The sequence below is a fragment of the Pseudonaja textilis genome, chromosome 2, assembly GCF_049901715.1.
Source record: "Pseudonaja textilis isolate UNSWEBS1 chromosome 2, rPseTex1.2, whole genome shotgun sequence".
Lineage (NCBI taxonomy): Eukaryota > Metazoa > Chordata > Lepidosauria > Squamata > Elapidae > Pseudonaja > Pseudonaja textilis.
In genome coordinates this window covers 12,812,730-12,831,864 of record NC_141991.1, presented here as the reverse complement: position 1 = coordinate 12,831,864, position 19,135 = coordinate 12,812,730, and the positions used below count along the sequence as shown (strand labels likewise).

The window sequence follows — 19,135 nt, the reverse complement described above, 5'->3', positions numbered from 1 at the left end:
TTTCCTCTACTGACAACTAAGAGCCCTCGGATGACCCTGGGAACATCTGGGCAAGGCCACATCTGGTTAAGTTCTTCCTGCAGCTCCTCTGGGCTCTGGGGATTCCCAGGCAGCTGCTTGTGGGCCTGACCTCCATGGTGACCCCAAACACCCCACAGTGGGAAGAGCCAGCTGGGCCCTATTTACATGGAAGCTAACAAGGGAGCGGAGCATCTTTCCAGCGAGGACAAAGTTTGCTGATAAGGGGGGAGCTGAATGGCGAGGACTTCGCCCAATGCCCAGGCAGGAGGAGGAAGGAGAAGGAAGGGCTGAAGTCCAAACTTTGCTTTTCACTTTTACTCTCTGTAAATGGGAACCGATTACAAATCAGATACCAACGTTTTAAAACCAGATTCGGTGAAATGGAGGAAAAGGAAGAGTTTTCCTTGTGCGAATGCAATTTGGCATTGAGGGGATGGGGGAGAGAGAGACCCGACCCAGGACATGAGTTCCCCATCTGTTGCCCCCCCAACCCCCGCGCAGCCGCCGCCAACTCACTGCGAAGAGCCCCACGCCTGAAGGAGCCCAGCGCCACTCCGAAGAGCAAAAGGAGCAGCCGGTTCAGTGGCATCCCTGTCCATCCGCCCTTCGCGAAGGACAAGCCGCTTAGGCGCTCTCCCAGTCCGGTCCCGTCCGGATCCGCAAAGCCCAACTCTGCTCAACTTCTCTGTCCCATCCTGAAGAACCAAAACAGCGCTGCTCCCTTGCGCTCTTCCCGGGCTCCGGAGGAAGGAAGGGAGACGCTGCCCGCAACCGGCAGGTTAGCGCTCAAACGCCCATTGTGTGAACGCAGCCACCTCCTCACTCATTCTCCTTCCGAGGTTCTCCGATCGATCCCCCTTCGCCCTTCGGGCTTTCGGGAGCTTTAGGCAGAAGGCGGCCCGTCGAGGATCTGAAGGGATGGCCGCATGTTTGGGCAGCGTCCGCCCGACACAGTTCCCTTCTGCCAAAGGGCCCTGGTGGACTCGCAAAGAGCCAACCTGCTTCCTTCCTTGCTTCTCAGCCTCTGAGCAGCGAAAGGACGAGAGCGCCGGGCAAAAGAGCCTTTATAACCAGCACCTGCAGGCACCTTCGCTCCGCCAAGGACAGCGCCACACTCCCTCCTTCGCCCGCCCTCTCGGCCCCCATCCTGCCCGCCCCGAGAGCTCCGCTAAAGTTCTCCGCCCGTCCAAAGTTTCCGCGTCTGCTTTCTTTTGCACGAGAATCAAAGGCGCCACAACTGGAGAGAACCTACAAGTGTTTTATTCTATCCTGGGCCCTGCTGGGAGTGGTTAGAGTGCATTACTGGAGGCCACTTCTGCTGCCTGCCGGCTGCCTGCAATTTGGCAGTTCGACTCCCACCAGGCTCAAGGTCGACTGAGCCTCCCATCCTTCCCAGGTGGGTTAAATGAGGACCCAGATTGAAGGGGGCAAATAGGCTAACTCTGTAAACTGCTTAGGAAAGGGCGATAAAGCGGTATCTAAGTCGAAGGGCGGCCATTTGCTATCTTCAACCCTTCCGAGAATAGCAATTGGATGCCAACCAGATTGGTTTCTGGGGGAGGGGGTGGTTATGCCAGAGGGCTTGGGAAAGCAACACCACTTCTGGGCCTCGGCCCCTCCCCTCCCTCCCCCTGGGACAAGCCTGCCAAAGCCCTTGGAGGTGGCCCCAGGGCCCTTGGAGCCAGGCTCTAACTCCCAGCTGCTGTTTCTGCTTAGTGCTTCAGGGGAGCCCAGGGACAGCGCCCTGCGCTACAGGAGACCTCAACTTACAACAAAGTCTGCTTTAGTGACTGTTCAATGTTCATAACAGCAAAACTGACCAATGGCCATTTGAGTGAAAAATAAATGTACAAAGTTACGCCCCAACATCTCCTTTAGTGAAATTTCCTTCCTCTATTTATTCATTTATTTATTGATTGATTGATTGATTTTCATTTGTTATCAACTTATGAACGAGATGGGGACAGGTTCACAATACAAGGTCGTGGCTCCTGTGAGACAGTTGATTTTACAATGTTTGGTGTTGACTTTGGCCTCAATGCTGACTGACTTTCTGAGCAAGCAGTAAACAAGTTTACAGGGAAAGTTCCACCTGTTCCTTCTGGGTCTTATCTGAGGAAGAAGTCGAAGTTAAAAAAGGAATGTTTATGGTTCCTTTTGACCCTTTCTTCTCTCCACCCCACAGCTGGGTAAAGGCTGAGCCTCTAATCAGCTGTTTCCTGATCACCAAACTACAGGAGACTCTGACCTGGGAGCCGGAAGTCTCCATTCTCTCTACTCAGCTGTAAGACTCCAAGCATAGGAGTTTGGGGGGGGGTCAGCTCCACAAACAGCTGTGGAACCTGGAGGTCCCCCCACCAGATGTGTCCAGCTGTCTCCAGGGCCAGCCAAGAGTTGCTTGAGAACTTCTTCCAGGGTTAATCTCATGACTGGGATCCTCTGAAGTGAAGGCAATTGGACTTCTCTTAGGAGTTGCTTTTCACCAGTATGGAGGGAGGGGCTGGAGCTGCAGACCCCACTCAATTCTACCCTTCCCCTCTTCCCCTTCCAGGCTCCTCCAGGGACTCCCTGTGCTAGTCCTTCTGGAGGATGTCAGAGCCCAACCAGGGGCTGCCCCAGATCCTCTCCGTGGTCGCCTGCATAACCAGCCCAGGGGTGGGATTCAAATAATTTAACAACTGGTTCTCTGCCCTGATGATTTCTTCCGACCACCAGTTCACCAAACTGCTCAGAAAGTTAACAACGGGTTCTTCCAGACTGGTGCAAACTGGCTGAATCCCACCACTGCCTTAATCTGATGCTGGTACAGATTTATGGTGATTGGAGTCCCCAGTCAGCATTTTTCTAAGACAAGGGAAGGTTGACCTAATCCTTTATCTGGTTTTATTTTAGATTAGTTACTTAATATTTTGCAGCATTTATGCTTCTAAAGCCTGGTGTCAGATCCGTGTATCTGTTATTTCTTCAGTGGAAGAAGAAAAGGGCGCGAGGAGAGACTGATAAAGAAATCCTTTCTTGATGTAACCTGAATATATCTTATATACAATCTTATATCGAATTTGTATAACCTACACATGATACAATGGAGGAGGAAACTCAGGTGGCGGAACCTATCACCTCTGAGAGGCACAGCCAGGAGGTGAGAAGACCATAAAAATTCCACAGTGAGATGTGTCCTGGGAACCTCTGGAAAAGTTCGTTCTGAAAAGGAGGTGGTGGAAAATTAGATGTGCCCTGGGAAACTGTGAAAAAGATTATTTCTACAAAAGGGGTGGGGGGGGAATTAACATATTATATATTTATTATTTTCTAAGATTCTACATATTTCATTATTGTATTTTATTATCTAACCATTGATAGAAAAGATCCTTACAAAAAATAACATCACTCCCAAAGAAGAGTTGGAAGCAGTGAAGGAAAGTGAAAAGGGAAAGGTTTGGGTTTTTTTTTCTTCTCTCTCCTTTCCTGTACTGACAACTAAGAGACTTAAATAAGAAATTGGAAAAATCTGCTTTGACATCAGTAGGCAATTAAGCTGAAAATAAAACAAAATGGGATAAAACAAAGGGATAATAAAGATTTCTGGGCATTAAAATTTTTGTTTCTCATAAGCAGGAAGGGAGAGAAAAAGAATAACAGCAGGATCTGGAAGAGGGAGGAGACTGCCGGGAATTGAAAAGAATCTATAGTAAAACTTCAACAAGACTTCTAAAAGATACATTTTAATTGAAACTTTGCAACTAAATAGTAACACCAGGAAGAGAAACAGCTTGTGTGTATTTGTATTATTTGGTGATCTTTGGATTCTTGGTTATTATATTTGAATGACTAAAATCAATCGGGTGGTTGTTTAAAAATATATGCAATGGCACCACTTCTGGATGAATTGAAAATGGAAGTTAAAAAGTACAAAGAAGATGCACAAGAAGGGAAGGGTCCTTTCAGCTTCCTTTTTCAATTCTTAGAAATGGAGATTTGGAACTATGAGAAACAACAAGAAAAGACTGCAAAACAAGAAGACTGGGACAAAGAAGAAGCCATCTTTAATGAACAAGCAATTTTAAGTGGGGAAGAAAAAGGAAAGGGGGAAAGAGAATGGAGAATTTAAGACTTAAAAAAACAACCAAAGAAAAGAAAAATAATTTGAAAAATAAGTATAATACTGGAAAGCAACAGAAAAGGGGAATACAGAAGAGAGAAATAGAGGTAGAGAGACAAAGGGGTAAAAAGGGGAGAGAGAAGAAGAGACGGAAGACGGAAAGGAAAAGAAGTTACATAGGACTGGAGCAAGATACACAGGACCTATTTAGAGATAATGGGTGAAAATCTAACTGAAAAAGGGATTCTGTAAAGGTACATAAGATTGCATTGTTAGTAATAGAAATAACTTTAGAAAATTGGAAACAACCTATGATTAAAATGAGGGATAAAATAGTGTAATTTAGTGAAATGTTTGTGAATAAAATAAGTGAAATAAAATAAATGAGAAAATTGAATTAGGAAGGAACGGGAACATTTTAATTAGTTAATGTTTTATAAAATATAAGTGAAGAGGGGAGGGAATTAACTATGGAAAGCTTATAATTGTTCCCATAGAAGTATGATATCTAATTGAAAAGTGATGTTAAAAATGTTAAGACTTTAATGAATATTAATATTAATGATAGAATTGAATTGGAATGGAATGTTCTTTAAATTATATACATTTATAATTTTTTCTTTTTTTAAGAATACAGTGTGCATTTTAATAATGTACCAAACAGAATCCGAATGGAAGTTATGTATTATATTGAATGTTACCACTTTAGGGAAAAGATATAAAGGCGTCATACTCCAATCAGTAACTACAGGAGAAATTTTGTTTAATGAGAAAAGATAATAGATAATTGAAACAGGACAGACAAAAAATATAAATGCAAAGATTTGAATTGAGATGAGATAATTAAAATAAAATTGAGAAAATTAAAAGAGGGGAGAAGCTATGTAGAAAATGTAAAATAGTAATAATATATGGAGTAGAATATAAAAATGAGCATGAATCTGAATTTGTGTCTGTACAAAGAAATGTAACCCGGGATTACGCTACTTTCAAAAAAGATGTTTTATTTGTATTTTTTTTTCTCTTTGTGAAAACTGAAAATTTACAAAAAAAAATTAATAAAAATCACTGTAATAATAATAATTAGAATAATAACCATAGTGATCATCATAATAATAATAACCACCATCATAATTAACGGCGGCAGAAGCAGCAACATCAGCGGCCGGCAGCATCAGCGGCCACAGCAATAATAAATGCTTCACTTTTTCATTGGGCAACGTTGAAACGGTGTCATTGGGAGCTCCCTCAGGCCTCTGCCCCCCACGGGTGGTTGCTTCGTGCTGCAGAGGGAGGAAAGGGAGGAAGTCAAGGCCCTGATTTGTAATGGGGAGTGTAGGAGAGGCTGACCCTGAGGGAGGGGGATCAAGCGCATCACCAGCCCCTCATCTTCACCAGAGACCAAAGAGTCCAGCCCTCCTTGAATTCATTTGTCTCTTATCTAGGTCCCATTCGCTTGGACCTTTAGTCCATCAGATTCTTGCAGAGAGCAATACATCTTTATGCCCCGTTGGACAGCCTGGACCTTCTGCTTTCCCTGTTGCTTAACAGGAAGGGCACTTTCTCTCCTCTCCTTGGCTCCCCCTTTCCCCCACAGCCACCCCCAGATAGGCATAGGGAGCAAGCAAATTGGAGAAGGCTTACAATTCTCAGCCCCGCCCTGGAGACAGGAATTCTGGGGGAGGGATCCTCACTTCTCCCCTTTAGAGTTCCTTTCCTGTTACCCCTCCAGCTCATCCTCATGCAGGAGCTTTTTTCCTGGAGGCCCCATGTTTTCCTAGCCCCCATTCGTTGTCTCGCCCTCCCCTCAGTCCTCCTGGTCCCTTCCCTGACCCACGTTCATCCCTCACAGCTGATGGGCTGGAGAGACTGAGCTGGCCTGGATCCTCCCTGCAGAGCATCAGATCAGAAGATCCCAACCAGGAGGGGCTGAGCCCCAGAGGAGCCCCATGATCTCTCCATGGCTACCTTGGAACGACTTGGACTAGGGGGTGGATTCCCCCACCCACAAGCCCCACCGTCTTTTCCTCCATGGATTGTCCAAGTGGGGAGTTTTGCCTCTTAAATAGAGTTCAGCAAGTGTCTGGCTCACCTCTGAGCTCCCTTTAGGCTGGAGCATTGCCTGTGACTGAGTCTCATCTTCTGTGCCATAGATAGCTGGAGAAGGAACCTTTTCTTGAGAAACTTGATCAGGCCAAGTTGTCACATTGCAAAGGAATTTTTTCCTGAGCCTCCTCCACTGATCTGAGAGATTGCAAAAAGAGGGGACAGCTAGTTAATTTTGGGGGAGCAGCTCCTGCCTGGGATAGAGAAGGACTCAAGCTGAAGGCCTCCAGGTGGTCCAAGTGGCCGGATTATAACCCCGTGTCTTGAAAAAGAGGCCTTAGTGCTCCCAGCAGGTTATGACAATGAAATGGAGCACTCCTGGGGGTTATTGAGGAATAACCAAGTTGAAACTCTCCTTGTGTCAGCCTTCAAGATCTTCTACTATTGCTATGCACCTTTTGGCTGTCATAAGTAACGGGGGGAGGAGGGGGGAAAAGTCTGGGAAGTGAGCTGGAGGTGTTACATTCTAGTGTTGTAAAAATGAGGAGGGGGAAGAGGACATTCTTGCTTAGGTTTCTATTTCTTGCTTTGCTTTCTTTCCTCTGCGCAACTGCAAACTTTTATCAAAGTATGCCAAGGTCAACGGACAGAGGCCTCATCCCCACCTGAAGATGTCCACATGATCATATTCACAACTTTTAATTGGAAGAATCATTTGAACTATGTTGGGTGGGGGATGGGATCATTTCCATCAATTTGTATATGTGATTTACGTGCCTAATTCCTAAGGAATTAGGAAGTCCTAAGGAAGGTTGAGCTCTGCTTAAAAGCAGAGCCAAAGACCTTAAGATTAGTTAGAAGGCAAGAAATCCAATGATTTCCTGCTTTCTAGCTAATTTAAATCTCCTGGCAAAGCAGAACGGATGATGGTCAGGGAAAAAAAAGGAAAAATAGCAACTTAGCAGGCAAGTTTGCCAGGTAAGGAGTGAGTGGGTGGGGAGGGTTCCCGTGGGCCATGTGGGTGGCACAGCCTTGTGTTCCCATGCAGCCTGGATTAATTGCTTTGAGGGATGCTCTGGGGTGACATTTCTCTGCAGACCACCCAAATTTTCTCCTGGTCCACCAGTTGGCTGTGGCCCAGCAGTTGGTTATCACTGATTTAGGGGACTCCTGATATTTGCTCCTCTGTCCATTGAGGCCAAAGAGGCTTCCTCCCAGATATGAGGAATGTGGAACATTTTGAGGCTTACAAGGGTTGAAAAAAGGGCTGCGTAGTTTCTTCTTCCTTTCCAATTCCTGTTCAAAATGCTGTTTGTGGGGAAGGGTCTCGTGGGGGCCCTGACTGCAACTCTCAGAGAAGCTCTTGCCCATCCACCCCAACTCAGTGAACCCAGAAGGACCCAGGGGTGGGTGTTGGAGGGTGTGTTTGTTTCACTTACATATCAGGAAGGGAATCGCAGCTACTGGGAGTAAGCCTGCTACAATTACCACAGGAATCAGCCACCCTAGAGATAAAGAAGGAGAAAGATGGTTCCGATCATTAGGCAGATCCAGAGTTCCCTGAAGTGGAGATGCTGAAGAGTGGAAGCCTTTCCCAACCTTCATTGGCCTCTAGGAAGTGCCCCCACCTGAAGGAAGCCCCTCCCCTCCAAGGCTAAAGAGGGAGGAAGGAATGGCCTTGAAGGGCAGAAGGAGGAGCCACCACCAACATCTCACATATCTTCATACTGTTGCTATTAAATTACCATTTCCAACTCTTCTGACAGAAACCACTTCTCTCCCATTGCTAAATGCAGGACCTTTCCTGCTCTTTGTTCTGTATTAACATTCTTGTAAACTCGCATTCCGATTGGTCCGTCAGGAACGCAACCCGATTGGTTCACCGAACGCCTGTGATTGGAGCGCTAAGAATCTACCGCGATTGGCCGAGCCATCGTGGGAGATTCAAAGCGCTGCCATTGGCCGCTGAGCCGCTGGCCGGCTGTATAAAGCCAAGCGGCTCACACGCTTTAGCTGTCCTTGTTCTGAAGTCACAATAAAGAGCTGACTGTTCACTTTCGCGTCTCGCCTCTTATGTGATCCGATCCACCGATCTAACACTGGCGACGAAGGTGGGATCGTGAGGCGAGGACCAACCAGCATGCGGCAAACGGTGCGCAATGACCTGCAAGATGGCCAGCAGCACCCCGCCACCCGCTCCATTCGACCCAGCCACCGAGGACTGGGAGTCGTACACCGATCGCTTCCAGATGTTCCTGGAATGCAGCAACCTCAAGGACGCCAACGGCCAGAGGAAAGGGGCAGTGTTCCTAACGCACTGTGGCCCCACGGTATTCAAGATGGCCAAGGCGCTGGCCAAGCCCGCCGACGTAAAAGAGATGGACTGGGCTGACCTTGAGCCCATCCGCCAATCAGCAGCCCGGATGCGACAAGCAAACACGACCGAACGGTCACCAACCAACGAAGCGACCCCAGCCTCAGCGAAGCCCGGAGAAGCCAGCTGCTGAGAAACAACCACGCATCATGGTGACATCGAACCCCAATCCGACACCGAGGACGAAGATGAGGAGATCCATCGGCTACAGACTGAGCGCGACCGCCGGGACCGAAGGGGACATAAGTCGGGATTCCATTGCGCTGGCTGCTGCAGTGACCACCCCCGCTCCGAATGCCGTTTTCTCGACGCCGTCTGCTGGCATTGCGAGAAGCGGGGGCACATCGCCAAGGTGTGCCGGAACAAAAAGAATTACAGCCCACAATGACGTGGAAACAGCCCCTGACAACGAGACAACACCCCCCAGGCACTGAGACCGCCAGACCGAGAGCTGGTAGAGCCGCAACAGCCGCAGCAGATGACTCAGCGAAGCACAGTGGCGTGAGGAAACCCACCAGACGGTCGTCATCGGCCATTCATCAACCATGGACGCCCGAAAGGTACACGTGGTGCTGAGTATCGAGGACCAGCCCTGCGAGATGGAAGTGGACTTGGGGTCCTACCTCTCCATGGTCTCTTGGCGCACAATCAAGCGCCTAGTACCGACCATCCGCCGCAACGAACTAGACGACCAGAAGCTAATCCTGAAAGACTACCAGGGAAACCGCATCCCTGTGGCCGGCATCGGACATTTTAAAGTCACCTTCAAAAACCACACCGAAATATTGCCACTCACCGTCGTGGACAAGGACCGCCCCAGCTTGCTCGGCCTGCAATGGTTCTCCCCACTGGGAATCGAAGTGACGGGCATCCATCAGACGGACGAGGCCGACTGGGAAGCAACACTCGTGAAGGAGTTCCAGGAGGTCTTCGATGACTCGCTAGGCAAGTACCGAGGGCCCCCTATCTCTTTCAACCTTAACCCTAATGTCGCCCCAATCCGCCTCAAACCTCGGCGAGTGCCATTTGTGCTCAAGCCGAAAATCGACAAGCAACTAGACAAGCTCGTCACGCAAGGGGTGTTAGAACCCATCGACCATGCCCGCTGGGAAACGCCCATAGTCACCCCCATCAAACCCGATGGCTCCATAAGAATCTGCGGTGACTACAAGGCAACCCTCAATCACGTGCTACAGCAAAGCGCCTACCTGTCCCAGTAGTACAGCACCTTCTGCACTCACTGGGGGGTGGCCGGGTCTTTGCAAAACTCGACTTGGCGCAAGCCTATCAGCAATTGCCGGTCGATGCAGAGACAGCCGAAGCGCAAACGATTGTCACACACCGGGGGGCTTTTCGATGCAACCGACTCCAATTCGGAGTCAGCGTCGCCCCAGGAGTTTTCCAAAGTCTCATGGAAAGGCTCCTCCAGGGAATAAAAGGAGTGGTCCCCTACTTTGATGACGTGCTGGTCGCAGCCGCCAACAGAGAACAATTGGAAACCCGTTTAAGGGCGGTGCTTAGCAAATTCAAAGACGCCGGCCTTAAAGTCAAAAGAAACAAATGCCAACTCCACACCGAGAGGGTCAAATTCCTGGGGTACCTCCTGGACCGGCACGGAATACACCCAACCAGAAAGAAACTCAGAGCCATCAAAGAAGCCCCCACACCAACAAACAAGGCGGAACTACAGGCATTCTTGGGACTGCTTAATTTTTACAATGTTTTCCTACCCCAGAAGGCGACCATGGTGGAACCCCTACACCGGCTACTCGATAAAGCAGCCACCTGGACCTGGGGAAAGCGGGAGGAGACTGTGTTCCAACAGACAAAAAACCTGCTAACATCAGACGCAGTCCTGATCCAGTATAGCGAGACCCTACTACTCACGGTAACATGCGACGCATCACCTTCGGCATCGGAGCGGTCCTCAGCCACACCCTACCCAATGGGAAGGAAGCACCCATCGCCTTCTTCTCCAGAACGTTGGCCAGACCGGAAAGAAATTACAGCCAACTGGACAAAGAGGCCCTCACCATCGTCGCCGGAGTGAAAAGGTTCCATGAGTACCTTTACGGTAGGACCTTTTCGATCATTACGGACCACAAACCCCTACTCGGGATACTCGCAGGGAACAAAGCCACCCCAAACATCCTGTCGCCCCGGATGACGCGGTGGTCCAAGTTCCTTGCCGCGTACTCATATGAACTGTCACACCGGCCCGGCAAGAACATTCCGCACGCAGACACATTAAGCCGGTCACCACTACCAGACCTAGACGACGACCCAGTGCCCACAATGACGATCCTGCAAATCGAGACCCTACCCAGCCCACTCTTAACCGCGCCAGACATTTCCCGTGAAACAAATAAAGACAAATGGCTGGCGTGGGTATTGAGTTGGGTAGAGCGGGGGTGGCCGGAAAACGAGGGCGGCGAACAGTTCAAAGCCTTCCGAAACCTCCAAACTGAGCTGTTCACTCAAAGGGGGTGCATACTCTGGGGAGACCGGGTAGTCATACCAGAGACACTACAAAATAGAGTGCTGGCAATGCTGCACGAGGGACACCCGGGGGTTGTCAAGATGAAAGCCCTGGCCAGAAGCTACGCTTGGTGGCCGGGGATGGACAAACAAATCGAGACATGGGTTGCTGGGTGCAGCAGGTGCCAAGAGACAAGATCCACCCCCCCCCGCCGCCGCTCCAGTCCTGGAATGGGAAACCCTCAGAGGACCATGGTCGCGAATACACATAGACTTCGCCGGGCCAACCAAGGGGCATACATTCCTCATCACCGTAGATGCCTACTCCAACTGGCTGGAGGTAAGCACCATGAGGGCAACAACAACAACAGAAGTGGTCGTCGATAAGCTCAACAGACTCTTTGCAACGCATGGGCTACCAGATGTCTTAGTGTCGGACAATGGCCCGCAGTTCACGGCACTGGCATTTGAAAGATACCTGGCCGAACGGGGCATCAGACACGCCTTAACCTCGACGGCTCATCTGGCGGCGAAGGGTAGGGTGGAACGGATGGTTCAATACACACAAAAAAAAACCATCCAAAAAATCGAAACCGGCGACATCCAAGCAAAAAATAAACAAACTGCTCTTTATACAGCACATCACACCTAGCACGACCATGAACAAGAGCCCAGCGGAGCTACTGATGGGAAGAAAACTGAGGTCTCCACTGGACCGGCTACACCCCACCTACAACCCGGAGAAACCCCCGGACTCCTCCAGCCAGTACCGGGCATTCAACACCAGGGACACGGTCTACGCGAAGAACTTCACTGGAGACCCCCTCTGGGTACCTGCACAAATAACACAGGTAACCGGGCCCCAATCATACAGACTCCAAACGACGGATGGCAGAAGCTGGAAGCGGCACATCGACCAGCTACGGTCCAGGTTAGCCGCCAACATCCCCGACGCCTTGGCAACAACAACCGCGGAAAGCAGAGGAGGAGGGGAAGCCCCAACAACCAAGCTGGGGAACGACAAAAGGCCAGAATCGTCAACGGCACCCCCCCAAAGGCAAGCCGAACACCCCCCACCAGAAGACAGCAACATTCAAATAAACCAGCCATACTCACCAGTAGACCTCGAGCTGTCGCAGACGGGATCTTTACCTGGAAGGTATAGCCAAGCCAGCTCAACCAGCCCGGAAAGACCAAGCGGGAGCGACAGGAACCGCAACTCGACCGACCCAGGTAGTCTGGGCAGGAGCTGCAGCAACAGGCCGGGCTCACCCTTCCAGGCGGTTCCATCAACAGAGTTGAGAGTGACGTGGAGCCCGTCCGAACTGGCCAACGATCACACACAGACTGAACCACGCAGGTCAACTAGGCAGGTTCGGAGCCCCAGTTACCTGCGCGACTACGTCACGACATCGGACGAAACCATGAGGGGAGGGTGTTCTGTATTAACATTCTTGTAAACTCGCATTCCGATTGGTCCGTCAGGAACGCAACCCGATTGGTTCACCTAACGCCTGTGATTGGAGCACTAAGAATCTACCGCGATTGGCCGAGCCATCACGGGAGATTCAAAGTGCTGCCATTGGCCGCCGAGCCGCCGGCCGGCTGTATAAAGCCAAGCGGCTCGCAAGCTTTAGCTGTCCTTGTTCTGAAGTCCCAATAAAGAGCTGACTGTTCACTTTTGCGTCTCGCCTCTTATGTGACTCGATCCACCGATCTAACACTCTTCATCTGAAAACATGAGATGTTGCAGAAGAAAACTACCCCCCCACACACAGATTTTCAAACATTTCTCTAAAATCTATTTCTACCCTCTCAGCCTCTCACCTCTTTCCTCCTTGAAAGCCAAGTCCAGGGGCTCCTGCAAGCCCTTGTGCTCCAGGTGACACCGAAAATGGTCCCTCTCCTTGGGGTCGATCTCAATGCTGAGCCTGAGATAATAGGTCCCGTCTGAGTTGGGGGCCATGTTCCTATGGAATGCTTCATACTTGCAGACCTCTCTGTCCCTCCTCCAGGTGGCCCAGATCTCCTTGGGGTAGAAGCCAAAGGCCTGGCAGGTGAGGACCTCCAGCCTCTCATCCTCCACTTTATGGGTCACCTTCCCCACTGGAGGCTCTGCAGAAACAGCAACAAGACCAGAGTTCCCAGAATTTCTAGAGTTTTTGGCAAGATGATTTAAATATCAAGTCCTCCTTGGCCCTCCTCTCCCTCTCTTCCCTCTCCTCCTCTGAACCTGTGAGACCCACAAAGATGGCAACATTGGAGTGATCGTCACCGCAATAGGACTAGATCTTATTTTCCTGCTCAGTTTCTTTGTCTTTATTTGGGGGGGCATTGAAGATTATTTTCCTCCCGTAATAGGATGTGAGATACCTCCTGACCCTTTTCTGCAGAGGGTGGATTGGCTATGTAGGACAGAGATAAAATGGGGGAGGGGGAGCCCATAGAAACCTGATCAGGGGAGCCCCCTTTTTGCCACTCACCTATCTTCTCCAGAGTCGTCTTCTTGTAGGACAGGTATCTCTGCAGCCAGACAATGCAGGTCTCCTCCAGAAAGTCTTTACTTCCCTGGGACCATCTTGGATCCTCCTCCCACTCCTCCTTCACCTTCTGGGCCAGGGGCTGAGCTGGCACCCACCAGAGGATCTCCTTGTTGAAGCTGATAAAGTCCATCCCATCGTAGCCATAGTGCAAAAACCCTCCTTTGCTCCCGTCTTGCCTGAGCTCACAGCCCAAATTCACCTGCCAGGTACGAAGCCCTAAAAGAGACCCGGAGGAGGTGGAGGTGAATGAAAAGGATGCAGGATTCCTCTCCTTAGAGAATAAATAGAGTTACCTTCTCTTCCCCCCTGGGGAGAGAAACCCAGTTTCCCTTTCTCCTCTTTTTCAGACAAGAGGAAATGTCTCTTACTTCAGTTAACCCTGTTTGAGGTCAGGCCATGAAGAATTTCTGGGTGGGAGAGAGAATTGGGGGGTGGGGGGATTGGGGTCTTCTTTCCTTTCCAGCAGGCATTGATGTCCCTGGCTCTGCTCACCTCCAGCCTCCTGGTCCAGTTTTGATAACGTCTCCATGTCAGCCCTGAAGATCCACTCAGGGATCAGAAACTTCTTCCCTGCCTCCTCCATCCAGGGCACCAGAGGCTCCATCTTCCTGGTGAGGCTCTCAAAGCGAAAGATGGGATGGTCATCCAGGTGGACCTTAATGAAGAACTGGGGCAGCCCCTGACTGGACTCTGGGAGTTTCAGGTAGAAGTAGGACAGGGAGTGTGAGGGAGGGCCTAGAGAAGGAAGGGGAGGAGAAGAGCAGAATTGGGGGGAGGTTCAGCCCTGAAGCTCCACCCCCTTCAACAGTTCATTGTCACAAACAGTCTCTCCCCAACAAGTTCTCTAAAGTGGAAGAAATTGGTTCTCCCCCTTTTCTCTTCTGCTTGGGAAGATACATTGGAGGGAAGAGCCCCCAGCAGCCCTCGGAAGACACTGGGATCATCTGGGCAGGGCCACATCTGGCTGCTCCTTCTGCTCCTCTGGGCTCTGGGGATTCCCAGGCAGCTGCTTGTGGGCCTGACCTCCATGGTGACCCCAAACACCCCACAGTGGGAAGAGCCAGCTGGGCCCTATTTACATGGAAGCTAACAAGGGAGCTGAGCATCTTTCCAGCAAGGGCAAAGTTTGCTGATAAGGGGGGAGCTGAATGGCGAGGACTTGGCCCAATGCCCAGGCAGGAGGAGGAAGGAGAAGGAAGGGCTGAATTCCAAACTTCGCTTTTTACTTTTACTCTCTGTAAATGAGAACCGATTACAAATCAGATACCAACGTTTTTAAACCAGATTCGGTGAAACGGAGGAAAAGGAAGAGTTTTCCTTGTGCGAATGGAGTTTGGCATTGAGGGGGGATGGGGGAGAGAGAGACCCGACCCAGGACATGCGCTCCCCACCCCCGTCTGTTGCCCACCCCACCCCCGCCGCCGCCAACTCACCGCAAAGAGCCCCAGGCCCGAAGGAGCCCAACGCCACTCCGAAGAGCAAAAGGAGCGGCCGGTTCAGCGGCATCCCCGTCTATCCGCCCTTCGCGAAGGACAAGCCGCTTAGGCGCCTCTCCCGGTCCGGGTCCCGTCCGGATCCGCAAAGAAGCCCAACTCTGCTGAACTTCTCCGTCCCGTCCCCGAAGAACCAAAACAGCGCTGCTCCCTTGCGCCCTTCCCGGGCCGTGGAGGAAGGAAGGGAGACGCTGCCCGCAACCGGCAGGTTAGCGCTCAAACGCCCGTTGTGTGAACGCAGCCACCACCTCGCTCATTCTTCTTCCGAGGCTCTCCGATCGATCCCCCTTCGCCCCTTCGGGCTTTCGGGGAGCTTTAGGCAGAAGGCGGCCCGTCGATGATCTGAAGGGGATGGCCGCGTGTTTGGGCAGCGTCCGGCCCGGACACAGTTTCCTTCCGCCAAGGGGCCCCGGTGGACTCGCACAGGAGCCGCACCCGTTTGCCTTCCCTGCTTCTCGCTCCAGCAGCGCGAGGGCCGAGACTACGGAGACGCCTTTACAACCTGCACCTTCGCTCCGCCAAGGACAGCGCCGCCCTCCCTCCTTCGCCCGCCCTCTCGGCCTCTATCCTGCCCGCCCCGAGAGCTCCGCTAAAGTTCTCCGCCCGTCCAAAGTTTCCGCGTCTGCTTTCTTTTGCACGGGAATCAAAGGCGCCACAACTGGAGAGAACCCGCAAGTGTTTTATTCTATCCTGGGCCCTGCTGGGAGTGGTTAGAGTGCATTACTGGAGGCCACTTCTGCTGCCTGCCGGCTGCCTGCAATTTGGCAGTTCGAATCCCACCAGGCCCAAGGTCGACTCAGCCTCCCATCCTTCCCAGGTGGGTCAAATGAGGACCCAGATTGTAGGGGGCAAATAGGCTGACTCTATAAACCGCTTAGGAAAGGGCAATAAAACTGTATCTAAGTCTAAGGGCTATTGCTACCTTCAACCCTTCCGCGAATAGCAATTGGATGCCAACCAGGTTGGTTTCTGGGCGGAGGGGGGTGGTTATGCCAGAGGGCTTGGGAAAGCAGCACCACTTCTGGGCCTCGGTCCCCTCCCCTCCCCCTAGGACAAGCCAGCCAGAGCCCCTTGGAGGGGTGGCCCCAGACCCCTTGGAGCCAGGCTCTCTAACTCCCAGCTGCTGTTTCTGCTTAGTGCTTCAGGGGAGCCCAAGGGACAGCGCCCTGCGCTACAGGGAGTCCTCAACTTATAACAGTCAGCACCCCATGGCCAAGGGATCAAAATCCAGGTGCTTGGCCACTGGTTCCTACTTGTGACTGGGTCACACGATCCCTTTTTGCAACCTTCTGACCAGCAAAGTCCATGGACGGGAGCCAGATTCACTTAACAACCGAGTTATTGACTTCTGAACTGCAGTGATTCACTTAAGAACGGTGGCAAGGAAGGTTGTAAAATGGCACAAAACTCACTTAACACATTTTCACTTCACAACAAAAATGTTGGGCTCAATGGTGGTCATAGGTCAAGGACGCCCCATGCGTGCCCCTAAAGGAAAAACAGTAAAAGCCCCCCAAAAAAGAATAAAAGGAAATTTTTAAAAGAAGACTCCACATCCTTCTCCTCTGGCTTCAGTGTACCCAGCGCTTCGGGCTACAGGGAGATCAGGAGGGTCCTTGGGAAGGTCCAAAGGGGGAGGGGAGGCTGGTGGATCTCCAGGGGAAGGTCTTGGTTTCTCCTTGCAGGGAAAAGCAACACTTCAGGACCAGAATCAGCAGGAGGAGGAGGAAGAGGAGTAAGAGGAGCAGGAGCAGGATGGGTAGGAGGGGGAGCAGGGGGAGCAGCAGGAGGAGGAGCAGGAGTTGTTTGTTCCTGGGACGGTGACTTTCCACCTGAACCGCTCTCCCCCTCACCCCCCCCCGCCTGTCTTTCCTTTCGATTGCACCCTGCCCCTTCCCTTATCTTCCAGCCCTTATCTTGCCTGGTTTGTGTTGTCTTTTATTTGTATAATTTAAATGGCATTTCCTCCTCCTTGTAACTGCTTGTGTGGGAGTATTTTTGTCTTCAGCCAAGAATATTTGGAGCATGGAAGCAAAGGGAAGGCATAAAAGGGGATTTACCTGTTTTTTTGTGACTGTGTTTATTTTGTATCCTACCCTGGATCATCACACTTGGCACCCAACTCCTTTAATGATCTCTAAGATGAAGAAACGGGACAGAAACGGATGTTGGAAATGCCATGAGGCAGAAGGAATGTGGTGTCTCCTACGGTGGACACATAGAAGACGACAAAAGTGTAGAAAGTGGAATGCAAAAAATCTTGGGATTTAGATTTGAAAGGAAACCACAGCTGATCTTCTAGGGGTAATCTGGGGGGGTGGGGGGGAGGACACAAAAGAAACCTCATCCTTTAATGAGATCTATGCTGACTGCAGCAAGAAGAAATACAAGGACAAGAATCAGGTTCTTTTGTAAACGTCCCCAAACACAGCAAGGCTGGGAGGGGCTGCACAGGACCCCCACTTCTTGTTACTTATATTGACCTACATTGACTCACATCCCCTTCACGGTGCTTTACAGCTCTTTCTAAGCTGTTGACAGAGTCAGCACATTGTCCCCAGCAATCCGGAGGATGGAAGGCTGAGTCAACCTTGAGCCGGTCAGGATCGAACTGCTGGCAGTCAGTGGAGTCAGCCTGCAATACTGCATTCTAATCACTGGACCACCAGGGCCCTTAGGTAAGGTCATCAGAGCTAGAAGTGAGTGGGGTTTGCTCTCTTTTTAGATCCTAGTGACTTGCCCTGTCACTGCTGGTGGGGCTCCTCTTGGAGTTGCTTGATTAAGCTGTTGTTTAATGTTAGCTTCTTTGCCTGTATTGGTAATTGTTCGATTGGGATGCTGTTTACTTGGTTGCTGGTCTAGTGTTAATCTTGGTGTTCATTTCTGCTCATATAGATTGCTGGTTAAAAGGAAGTTTTTGTTTCCCTTGGCTGTTTGGACTGTTTCTTTTAAGTGGGATGTAGATGCTGTTTATCTCTATGTGCCTGTTGATGGCCAATTTGTCCACAGTAAGTGCCAAGCCTCCAGGAATTCTCTAGTGTTTTCTGGATTTGGCTTGCTCACAGTTTCCCAGGTGAAACGATGGTTGAGTCTATCCCTATATTGTGAGAGTAAGGACTTTTCATCATGTCCTCTGACTGCCAGTTGGTGTTCACGGATGTGCTTGGCTGGCTCCCATCCCATGTTTTCCACTTTGCACTCCCCTTTTCTTGCCTGCACAATGGTGAAACTGAGGCTCCTGGATCACTCTGACTCCTGTGCACTCCGTAGGATGCCTTGTGCTTCAAAGAGGGGGAAAATGAAGAAAGTCAACATCTCCATATGTATGGGGGGGCTATTTCTTCTCTCCTCCCTCAGCTCTCTCTTCCTCCCCCCACTGCAGCCTCCCCAGGCAGGAGGGGAGCAGCCAAAGAGGAAGGAAGGATCGCAACTGTTCTATATTAACATTCTCCAAATCCTAAATTCTGATTGGTCCGCACGGACCACAACCTGATTGGCCAACTAAGCGACCATGATTGGCGTGCTAAGAATCTACCACGATTGGCCGAGCGGGTTGAATTCCTGGGGTATCTCCTAGACAAGCACGGAATCCACCCCACCGAGAAAAAACTCAGAGCCATCAAGGAAGCCCCTAGACCAAAAAACAAGGCTGAACTGCAGGCGTTTTTGGGACTTATTAACTTTTATAATGTTTTCCTACCCCAAAAGGCAACCGTGGCGGAACCTTTGCATAGGCTGTTGGACAAAACAGCCGCCTGGACTTGGGGGAAGCAGGAGGAAAACGCATTCCAACAGACCAAAAACCTACTAACGTCTGACGCAGTCCTCATTCAATATAGCGAGACCCTGCCACTGACCGTAACATGTGATGCATCGCCCTTTGGCATCGGGGCGATCCTCAGCCACATGTTACCGGACGGGAAAGAAGCATCCATTGCCTTCTTTTCGAGAACGCTGTCCACAGCGTTCTCGAAATACAAAAAATAGAAACCGGCAACATACAAGAAAAAATAAATAGAATGCTACTCATACAACACATCACACCCAACACAACTACAAATAAAAGCCCAGCAGAACTACT

At 50.5% G+C, this 19,135-nt stretch overlaps 1 protein-coding gene across 1 annotated transcript; it reads right to left on the bottom strand.

Annotated features, from left to right (window-relative positions):
- Positions 1 to 5,098: 5,098 nt before the first annotated feature.
- Positions 5,099 to 15,580, bottom strand: LOC113453531 (zinc-alpha-2-glycoprotein-like). The gene is made up of 7 exons (XM_087928332.1): positions 14,995 to 15,580; positions 14,054 to 14,296; positions 13,502 to 13,777; positions 12,846 to 13,133; positions 7,606 to 7,671; positions 6,213 to 6,364; positions 5,099 to 5,403 (listed from the first exon to the last, which is right to left on the bottom strand). Exons 1-7 carry the CDS (start codon positions 15,065 to 15,067, stop codon positions 5,176 to 5,178), a joined length of 1,326 nt encoding a protein of 441 aa, XP_087784458.1. The 5' UTR covers positions 15,068 to 15,580; the 3' UTR covers positions 5,099 to 5,175.
- Positions 15,581 to 19,135: the final 3,555 nt, after the last annotated feature.

Coding starts and splice junctions, on each gene's coding strand:
- LOC113453531 (XM_087928332.1), bottom strand. CDS start 15,067: ATGCCGCTGAACCGGCCGCTCCTTTTGCTCTTCGGAGTGGCGTTGGGC. Junction 14,297..14,994: donor CGGGCCTGGGGCTCTTTGCG/GTGAGTTGGCGG, acceptor TTCCTTCTCTAG/GCCCTCCCTCACACTCCCTG. Junction 5,404..6,212: donor AGCCTAAAGGGAGCTCAGAG/GTGAGCCAGACA, acceptor CTCCCTCTGCAG/CACGAAGCAACCACCCGTGG.